The 10,691-nt window shown below is 51.6% G+C and overlaps 1 protein-coding gene across 1 annotated transcript in view; it reads right to left on the reverse strand.

Annotated features, from left to right (window-relative positions):
* Positions 1–341: 341 nt before the first annotated feature.
* Positions 342–10,691, reverse strand: part of NOL10 (nucleolar protein 10) — an 88,237-nt gene continuing 77,887 nt past the window's right edge. Inside the window, exons 20-21 of the mRNA XM_060648450.3 lie at positions 4,382–4,484; positions 342–1,132 (exon numbers count right to left, since the gene is read on the reverse strand). Of these exons, the coding sequence (XP_060504433.1) occupies positions 1,013–1,132; positions 4,382–4,484 (223 nt within the window). The 3' untranslated portion in view covers positions 342–1,012. The remainder of the gene's footprint in view (positions 1,133–4,381; positions 4,485–10,691) is intronic.

Genomic DNA, 10,691 nt, shown 5'->3' on the forward strand with positions numbered 1-10,691 from the left:
GGGGACGGGGGATGGGCCAGGAACGTGAGCCGGGGAGACCCGGAGGGATAAGGAACCGTGCGGCAACAGGAGGAAGAAAAGGAAGGCGGGGAGAGTGGGCTGAGTCCGGGGCCCCGAGGCCAGTTACACACTCTGCAGCCTGCTGCCCTCAGCACGTTCCACCTTACCTTCGTGCTTACAGCATTTTCAGAAAGATTCTGTCATTTGTGGGCCAAAGAGCCCCCGTTCCAGCTGTGCATAAAGAAACACGCTTCCAAAATCCCACGAATACCTGAAAAACTAGGGAAACCAAATTTAATTTTCAAATTAATTCAAAGAACGGATCTGTCTCAAAGAAGCCGTTAAAATGGAAGTATTTATTTTTACAAATGTTTTCTCCAGCCAGTTTATCTCAAATTGCACTTAAGAAACAAACAAAAAAATCTGTACTCTTGTGAACAGTTAAAAGAATAACCAGTAGCTTCCATTTCCTGTTTTAGGTTGTTGTTACCGCTAAATTATATTCTCTTGGTACACGAATGTTTTTTTAAAAGTCCCAGACTAACACACGTACAAGCCACAAGCGTCCGAACGTCTGACCGCGAAGCCGGCCGGCACCGGGCACCGGGCGGGACGGGGCGGGTCACCAGTGAGTGGCAGCAGGTGCTGCAGGGAGGAAAGTCCCGGGACCACGAAGAGCCTGCAGTTTCAGCCCACGGTGACTTCCCATCTCGCGGCACACGTTTCACAACGTGGAAGAACCACCACCTGCTCCACCTGATTAAAACCCGGGGAAGACCGACTGCGGCAACGACGACTTACAGAGGGCAGCCTGGGGGCGACGCACTGACGGGCGGGGGCGGGGGCGGCTGCGGAGTCTGACGCGGAAGCACGGGGACAGGCCGCCATTCACCCTGCAGAGGCGCCAAGGGATCACGGGAACCTCCGGAGCGCGCTCCCCCGTCTGCAACGCACCCCGAGGGCGAGCGGTCCGGGCGCTCCTTCCGCACCACACGTAGGGTCATTCCCAGATTCAGTGAAATGGCCGTCCCCGTCTGTGTCTTGACTTCAGGTGACCGGCTGAGCGACGCAGTGTCTTCCTTTCCTGTCGGTGCAGTTTCTCAGCCTCTTGCTGCTTCTTCTGCTGTTCAGACTGAAGGAGGAAGAGAAGTGAGAGAGAAGGAAGGAAAACCCCAATACACAGCCACAGCCCCGCCGCGGGGGCTCTGGAAAGACTGCCCCCGGGACCCCGGGGCACATGGTCTGGCCCCTGGACTCTGCCCCCACAACGCTGCCCTACTCGTAAGCCAAAAACACGTATTTACGTTGCCCCAAACCCAAAACAAAACAATACTTACAGGTACTAACGGTGTATTTCAACCCACCCACGGTTAAGTATCATCCGCCAGAACTGGTTCCAAGATTTTCCGGCTGTTTCCCAAGAGTCAAACTCCCCTCGGAAGCCAGAGATTTGCTACCGTTAACCACCGACAAAGGCTGGGCGGACAAGTGGCCTGCGAGCTCCTGGCGGGCCGAGCAGGCCGACCGCACCGAAGGCGCCCCGGCCCCCGGGGAGGCCCACTGCTTTCAGCGGCGCTTCCTCGACGCAGAATCCGCAGCGGAGGGAAGAGCCGTGTGGTTCCCAAATCACATCTGACGGGCCCGACAGTACCAACTCTTGAATGCAAAGCTCAGAAAATATTCTCAGCTGGTGGGACTGCACAAAAGGGAAACTGAGAAAGCGCTGCCGGGACCTAATTTTTCCGAGTTGAAAAGCGCCGCCTCACAGACACCTACGAGGCTTGCCTGACGGTGGCCCGTGTTGCTCTCCGCCCCGAGAACACTCCTCTGTGTTCTGCTCCTCAAGGGAAGTCTCTGTCCTCACCCCCAGCTGGTATGACTCAGTACTTCCCGACCAGAGCTGAGAGGTGGGCGAGTGGTGGGGAAGCAGAGACGACCCGAAGCGTCGAGGCCCCTGCTCTGGGAACCTCCGAGACGGGGGCTCCGAATGAGTCCCTGAGTTCTCTTTCTGATTACCACTGTTTCCCCAGAGCCCATTCCAAATCGATCCTGCCGCACGCTCCTGTCCCATGTGTCCCGAGCTCCTCCGCGCCCACCGTGCCTCTGCTCCGGGCCCCTTCGGCCCACTACTCCTCGGAAAACAGCCACACTCAGTTTCTAGAAATACAAACGGTCAGTTTTCTGCTAATACCTGTCAACGGCTTTCCACGGTTCCACTTAGGTCCGAGGAGAAACCCACGGCCCACTCACAAGGCCCCGCAGGACCAGGCCCCCTGTGCTTCCGGCCAGATCCGGCGCCACTCCTCCCGGGATCCCGTTTTACACACGCGGGCCCTCGTCCGCACCCTCGAGCGTGCCCGACTGCCTCCCTCCTCAGGCAAGAACTCTGCCTCGGTGGTACCCTGAGCCTGGAGCCCCGCCTGGCCCCTCGGGGCTCTCACCCTGCGCATCGCTTGCCCTCCCCGGCCCCCGTGCGTAGGTCAGGCCCCGGCGGACCCTCTCACCGCACTTCTGTCTTCCGCCGGGGTCCCCGCCACCACCACAATGATGGGGGTGTGCTTCTTTCGACAGACTGAGAACTGGAGAGGCGAGGACCACATCTGTCTTGTTCTGTGTATCCCGGGCACACACCCCAGAGCGGATATCTGAGATGCTCTTGTTAACGGTAAGCTCAGAAAACCCGAGGGAGCCCGCCTACCGGCACACCAGGTAACAGGATCAGGACCCCTGAAGACTCAGTCAACACTGGGCATCTAATATTTTGTTTCTTCATGTTAAGAAGAATCCCCGAAAGTGTCCCATCCAAACAATTTCGGGAAATGATGAGCCAAGTAAAGGTAAACAGGCGTGCACTGGAGCGTGTGAGTTAGGTGTGTTTCTGCAGCTTCAACACGGACGTCCGTCCCAGGCGTTTCCCTACGGGTTTGGCGGAAGAGCACCCTTCCGGGAGCACCCCTTCCGGGAGCACCCCTCCCTCTCCAGCCGCACACTGCGCGGGGCCCTGCCAGGCCTTCCCCACCAAGGCAGGAGCCTCCTGAGGAGTCTGTAAGCAGCCACGACTGTCCCGCAGACGGAGCCCCATCCAGAAAGGGACCCGCACCAGCCTCTCTCCGAAAGGCCGTCCTGGAAGACGTCCACACCACGTGACCGGCCCCTTACGATCTATGGGCCAAGTAGCCCATCTCCACGTTTTCCTCTCCTTCTCCATCTCGGTCCTGCCCCGGCTGCTCTCCCACAGTCACCAGCAGGCTGGCCCAACGAAAGGGGGGACACGGGCGCAGGCGAGACCACACGGAGCAGCCTCGCCAAGGATCTGATGAGGGAGGAACTACGGCACAGGAAATTCGAAAACTGGATTTGGGACCTAATCCTACTTTTGCCACTATACAATTTTAAATAATATGAAAGCATGAACTTTCCCCTTCCATTCTATTCACATATTAGAAAGTATACATGAGGGGCGCCGCGCTGGCTCAGTCGGTTGAGCGTTCGACTTGGGCTCAGCTCACGATCTCAACGGTTTGTGGGTTCGAGCCCCGCGTCGGGTTCTGTGCTGACAACTCGGAGCCCGGAGCCTGCTTCGGATTCTGTGTCTCCCTCCCTCTGCCCCTTCCCTGCTCATGCTCTCTGTCTCTCAAAAATGAATAAACGTTAAAAAAAAAATTTTTTTTTAAAGCATATATATAAGTCTTGGGAAAACTTGAGATTTTACCTAAATATATCACACACCTAGTAGAGACAGAGATTTCTATTAAAACCTACACAGATCCCTAATTATTCCTAAGTAAAAATGAGATTTAATAAGTTAAAATTTGGTTTCTCATATGATACAACTGGCATAAATCAAGTATTAACTGATGCATCCCCCAAAAGAGTTTCACAGCCTCTGCTTGACTCAACCATGGGGCCATTTTAGGTCTTTCTTAGTGCTTTTGTTTTTAGCCAAAAAAAAAATAGTAGTAACAATCATAGTCATAATTTCAGAGCCATCCTATTTTCATTTTCGCACAAACTGTGTAAGCCCCAGACAGTCAGGACTTTCCCTTTACAGGGAAACCAGGGACCAGGGACCAGAGACCAGAATGAGCCCAGTGACCCAGACACCACACTGCTGCCCTGTCCCCCCGGGGACCCCGGGACCCGCCTGCCTCTGCCTCGGCCAAGCTGTGTGCCTGCCCCGAACCCAGGAACCCAGGAGGGGCTGTGGCTGCGGGAGAAGTCCTAGAGCGGGAACACGGTTCCTCCGAGGGGAAAAGCCTGGGAGGGCAGTTCTGAGGTCAGACACACACACACACACACACACACACACACACACACACACAGCTCTACTGGAAGCCTAGTTTCCTTTCTTGAATGAAAAAACGTAACACTAAAAACTTACCCTCTTTAACGTGAACGTCAACTGTTTGCTGCCAACTGTGGTGTCTGATATACTCAACGTGCCATTTTTTGCCTCAAGTTTCAACCGATCTTCAAGCGTTTTACTGTGGGAAATTTAAGAGAATGATACGTTAATTAGCATTACGTTTTGATTTAGCATTTGAAACCAGTTTTAATGAGCACTGCTCACATGGAGAAAATCCTTTACCCTTGTGGTAAAGGCCGAAAATGGCACTCATTTAACACAACCGCGGGAAGAATGAGGGGCGCTCAGTCTTTGCCCACACCCAGTAGATACGCGGTAAAAACAACAGCTGCCCAAACGGCCACGAACTTAGTATTTTAAGTGGTGGTTCCAAACAGATTTTCAATGATCGCCGCTTATCTTACTAAATCACATTTCTGAAGCCAAGATCCAAGGAGCACTATTTCTGAAGCCTGTAATTTCCTGTAATGGTCAGCGGCACGTAGGCTTCCGAAGCGTGTCGTATTTAAAGCCCGCACAAGGTAGGAGAGCGTTTCCCTCACCTCGTCGAGGGAGCGAACACACGGATCGAGTCTTCAGATCAAGGCTTGGAGGAGGGCCACGCGAATTCTGATTTTTCCTTCGCTCACTCTTAGCTCCCTGGACTACACTCACCACCCGTCGCGTGAACAACCCGAACCACGAACCGGTCTGACCACAGACGAGGGCAAATTCTATCCGGTTCAGTCCACTCGCTCACTGCTATTTCTCCAGGTGACTTTTCCTTCCAATTTCTTACTTGAAATACTCTTCCCGAAGCACTTTACCCCAAATGTAAATTTTGTTTCATTTCTCGATCATATATTCCAAACTTTTCTAGAGTCTCTTTCTGTACTTCCTGCCCCCGTTACGGTTGGCTGTGCCCCGTAATTCTCTGCCGTCTGCATAATTAACATCGCTGTGCCCCGGCTTTACGATCAAGATGTTCCATTTGTATTTTGCACACGTGACGCTTCATTGCGTGTTGCTGTAACGTTTTATTAGAAAATCACAACACCGGCCCTTTTTGTTAACTTGGTTCGGAGGGGAAAAAACTGCGTTAGGCTTAAAGACAAAAACTTCCCGTAAGTTTTAATATTAGCTCTAACGCCTGCAGAAACGGCAAAGCAGCAACACCCTCAGGTGCCTGTGATGGAAACAGGTGCGGGGAGCAGAGGAAGAAAGAAGGAAAGAACGTGGTTCTCTCTTCTATTCCCGCCTCGAAAAAAGTAACCGCACTTCCCTTTCAAGTTAATACTGAACGACCTGACTGAATTGGAAGACGGCTGAGCCGGGTGCAGGGTTTTCTTTTTCCTGAAACACGATCTTCATCACTAATGACTGGGCAGAACACTGCTCCGAAACGCCCCGTAAGATAAAGTGAGGCTCCTTTGAAATTCTGAAGGAAACGTTTGATGTGCACACCACGAGAGATTTATCTCCAATTTACGACTGGTAGTGATGTACGAAACAGGTCTTCTTTACATAATTTGAGACGTGAAGTGGTTGGCATAAAAGTGGCACTCTTTTCTAAGCAATAATGTTATTAAGAAGCACTTTTAAAGTACTTTTCATCTTCAAAGCGCTTTACAGACGAACTAATTAATCCTTTCAACATCCCTGAGACACAAGTATGTATCCTTTATAGATGGTGAGAAGGGAGGTGAGGAGCTAACTGGTCGCCCCAGGCCACACAAGGACTCAAGTCTAAAAGCCAGGATTCCAATTTGAGAAGTTCTGGTTTCCAGGAGTGTGCCACACCAGACCCGATTTGTAAAGTTTTGTGTAGGAAACGTGTCCACTGGGTCTCCTAAATGACAAGCTTCCACATGACAAACGGAACGGAGCTAAGATCTAGTTTACTTTTTTTTTTTTTTAACAAGAATCCCGACGTGAAGCATACACGGACTCCAGCGTGGATGGGAGTGATGTTGGCCTAAGCACATTCCTCGGCCTGTTCGTGCCGTTTTCTGTTCTTTCCTTTCGGGGCTTCTGAATAGCTCCGGAGCCTTGGAGACAGGGTGGCACACGGAAAACGCTAATTTGGGCAGAAAGTGACTTTTCAAGTAAATTGTGGGCAATTACTACTCTTTTAAGAATGACCTTATTTCCTCCATGAGAGGGTCTATAAATCCTGGTTTCCTCTCAATGTACTTTCAATGTGCACTTGTAAAAACTTGTTCTGTCTGGGCTGCTTGGAAAGACAAGCGGAGTTTTAGAATGAGCCGTGGCACAAGATCAGACACAGGCACTGAGCGTGCAGATTTCTACATTAAAGCAAGCGCCCCTGCCCTCCCTTTGAAAGTCGGTTTACGGTACGTGGCTCTAACCAGCCATCCCTAAGCCAGCGCCTTGAGAATGAATTCAGTCAGAGACGATTCAAGAAGCAGACACCTGAAAACCATCTACTATAACAGAACAAAATGCACAGGGCCACACCGTGTGTCACCAATAAGCAAGGTTAAGAATTTCAGGAAAAAAAAGTTCACTGTCACAAGCTGAACAGCCTCCCGCCCCCCCCCCCCCCCCCCCACCAATGTGTGGAGACTGGTGAGGAAGACAGATGTGGGCTTTTAAAGGTTGAAAGAAAGAAATTACTCAGCACAGGACAGACAGGGCGATGAGGGGAAGAACCAGAATTCTCAGCAAGGCGATCTTTAAAAAAAAAAGGGGGGGGGCACAAAGTACAAGGGGAAACATCAGATCAGATATTTATTGTATGCCCCAGAACTAATGCACCTCAACTGAGTTTTTAAAAATCACTTTGTGTGGAGGCACGTCGTGTTAGTTAGTACAGCACTGAGAGGAGTTGACTCAAAACAAAGGACTCATTCCTCCACAGTCTACACCAAAGGGAATAGGGCAGCAGTGGAGAAACGGAATCTACAGATAAATGGCAGATGTTACGTACTCTGTTTAGAACAAATGACTCTGACAGATACTCACAGAGACCGTATGGGTGGTTGAAAACGGTCTGATGCTCTCTGTCTGCAGGTGCTCCTTCGAGGCCCCTATCTTCGCAGATGTGAACTGAAGTAACCAGGGTGTCTGGATACCTCATCCATCAGCTTCGTTCAACTTTAAAAAGATTCCTAACGTCCACTGTTGTCGCAAGTGCGGGGCAATAGGCACTCTGGTAAGAAGCAAAGAGCTCAAGGCCTTTCTTGAGGGCAATATGGCCGTATCTATCGCATACCCCTTTTGATCCAGCAAGTTCCATGACCAGGTCATACAGCCTCTAAAGGAATTCCGGCACGTGTGTATGTATTTATCACCATGGAAAAGGGAAGAGGAAAGCAAGGAACAACCTAACCATCCCGAATCCGGGAATGTGACCCATGTGATGGCCCATCCGCCTTAGGAAAGACTGACGCAGCTCTAGGTAGGCCTACGCGTACTTACAAAGAAACATTTTCAAGACTTCCTGCTGCATGAAGTGAGAAGTCCAACCGCCATATGATTACAGCAGGGCCCATTCCCGTCCAGGAAAAAGCTAACACTGACCACGCGTGAGTGACAGCAGTCACCTCCGGGAGGGAGTGTGGGTCAAAGGGAGATTCGCCTTTTAGTCTACACTCTTTTTAAGTATCACAATGAAAATGTGCTTATGTATCACCTGAGTGCCTATCAACTTGAGTAAGATTCTTTTTACCAAGTGCAACTTTGGAATGAAATCACTTTCAAAATCAGATTTAAAAAATGCTTGTATTGAAAGAAGAGCGTGTGCCTTCCGCTCTCATCCACGACCAGTGAGGGAAATGAGCTGGAGGGTCCGTCCACAAAGTGGACAAAATCGTAGGTGTGATAAGCGGCTTCCCAAGAGCTACTAAAAGCACCTGGTGAACAAGGTGAATTCCTCCAAGGCAGGAAATGTCTTTGAAACCTTTGAATTTCCAAGGCAGACCACAGGCCGGGTGCTTCAAAGAACACTTTCTTTCCTACCGAAGGGCCGCCTGGCAGGGAATATGTATTCCCCCGAGGGGAGGGGGTGAGGAAGCTGTGCTCTAGGAGCTCCCCCCTGCAGGCTCCCCGTCCCCCCTTCCAGCGCCTCCCAGCACCCCCCCTCCAGAGCCTCCCCGAGACCCTACCGCCCTGATCACCAAAGCGTGGTGCGCCCAGACCCCGGCCCGGGGCCGGCAGCACGAACGCCCCCACTTTCTAGCTACAAACCTGACTGTTGCCACCCATCCCGCCAGCCTCCCCTCGGGTCTTTGAGGAGGGACCCCCTGTCCTTTCTGAGGCTGTCTCCTTAACCCGCGCCCTGGCCGCTTCCTCCTGACTGCTCACTGAATTCAGCTCTGTCAATTTACTTACGTCTCCTGGGTCACTGTGTGCTTGCCAGTCAATCCCCCCCGCCGCCTACTAACACATTCTGTCCCTCGAGCCTAAAAAACCTTTCCCATCGAGTTATTGGCTTTGACTCCTTCCTTTTTCTGCCAAACTTCTTGGAAGAATCATCCATATGCACTGTTCACAATATTTATTATCTCCATTCACTCATCAATCAACCGCAATCAGACATCTGGGCTGATGCCTCAGAAACGAGTCCCAGCAAGACATCGTCCTAACGGCCTTTTAAACCTCCGGCTCGCCGGCCTCCGGCCCCATCTGACACTTGCGCCACACCCTCCCCGCTCGGCTCTCTCCGCTTTTCCTCCTCCGTTTCTGAAAACTACTCGGTAATTTTTACTACCCACCTTCCCCTTAGCCTGTCCTCCAAATCGGAATTCTTCGCCCTCGGCTATTGGTGTGTTCGGTGCCATCTCTAAATTTACATGCAGCATTTTGCTTGCAGTTGCATTTTTCTAAAGAGAGGTGGATGCTTTTTCTCGTGGACTCAAGAGAAAACCCCTGTTGCTCCCAAGGGGCTCCATTCGTCACCCTCCCGCACTCTACACGTTGGTCTTCCTCATGCCGCGACCGCGGTCTCGATCACACGGTAGAGGCTGGGATCTCAGCCCTGTGTCTCGCCGCCCCCCCCCCCCCATTTCCCTCTGTCTGCTGAACATTACCCAGAGGACACCTGGGCACCACGCACTTGACGTGCGGATACCCAGCTCAGTACTTTCAGCCTGAAACCCGGTTTTCATTCCGTATTCCGTATCTCAGTGGTAACACTGCCACACGGTTCAACATCACCCGACTACTCCTTTCTCCTTTGCCATTAAATTAGTAATGGAACAACACCGTGGCATACGCCCATTTTCCTTTCTCATTCTTAGACCGTCTATGAGTGACGTGGCTCGAAGTCGGCCCGGTTCTCGCTGCCCCCAGTTCAGGCTTCATCACTGGTGACTGGGATACTGTATAGTCTGTTAGCTGATCTTGGGGGCCCACTTACTCCCTGCCTTTTCTCCCTAAAACTGAGATATTTCATTAATAGTTTCTGAGAAAGAGGGACTTTGTATTTTTATTTTCTACAACAAACACGAACTGCTTTTACTGTATACAAGCACGCACACCACGGGGTGGAGGGGCTGGAAACAGATTTGATGGTGTTAATCTTAGCGTCGCGATGTTCCCGGGCTCCCGTGCTTGGGCCGGGGGGGGGGGGGGGGGGCCCTGTCTGCTGCTCCCCCCGGTCACCCTCCCGCACCAATCACGCTTCTCTCCGTTTCCACACAGCATTCTTGTGCCGGCACGCCACTCCTCCTGGACCAGCATCCCTCCCACCCTGCTTTGGGGGCTCATCTTTTTGCCTCTCAGAAGAGCAGTTTCGCTATGACCTCTTATCAAGACTTCCTAAGTCTCCAAAAGTTCAATCCCTTTCGGTCTTCCGTGCTTTCCGCACGCCTCTTCACGGCTCACGGAGGACCAGCTAGAATGTGAAGGCTCCAGGACGCGAGCTGTGCCTTGTGTTTCCATCCCCCGGCTCTGGACTGCACTTTGCTCACACTAGGCAGGCACTCAATGAACATCCGCCTGAAGAATGGGCGAGGAGAGAGGCTGACGGACGGATGAATAAACACAACGCACAGCACACCGCAAGGCACGTGAATGTGTGCCGACAGACGTACGTATCTATCTGACGCCATGTCACTACGCCAAGCGAAGAGAGGGACTCACTCAAGTACCGAGTTAGGACTCATCGTTCACTTTTCCCTTCACAGAAGCAGTTTTAAAGCCGGGCAGGTCCGAGAGAACACTGAAAACACAACATACTCAGTTTTGATGCCGTGTTTTATTGATTGCCTTGTGGTAACTGAGAGAATAAACGGAAGGCGTTCGCTTTGGTGTTCTCAAGGACAACGGTTCAATGCTTCATTAAATAACATTAAAATATTGCAAGTTCGGGATCTGCCAAAAT

The sequence above is a fragment of the Panthera onca genome, chromosome A3, assembly GCF_046562875.1.
Source record: "Panthera onca isolate mPanOnc1 chromosome A3, mPanOnc1 haplotype 2, whole genome shotgun sequence".
Classification (NCBI taxonomy): domain Eukaryota; kingdom Metazoa; phylum Chordata; class Mammalia; order Carnivora; family Felidae; genus Panthera; species Panthera onca.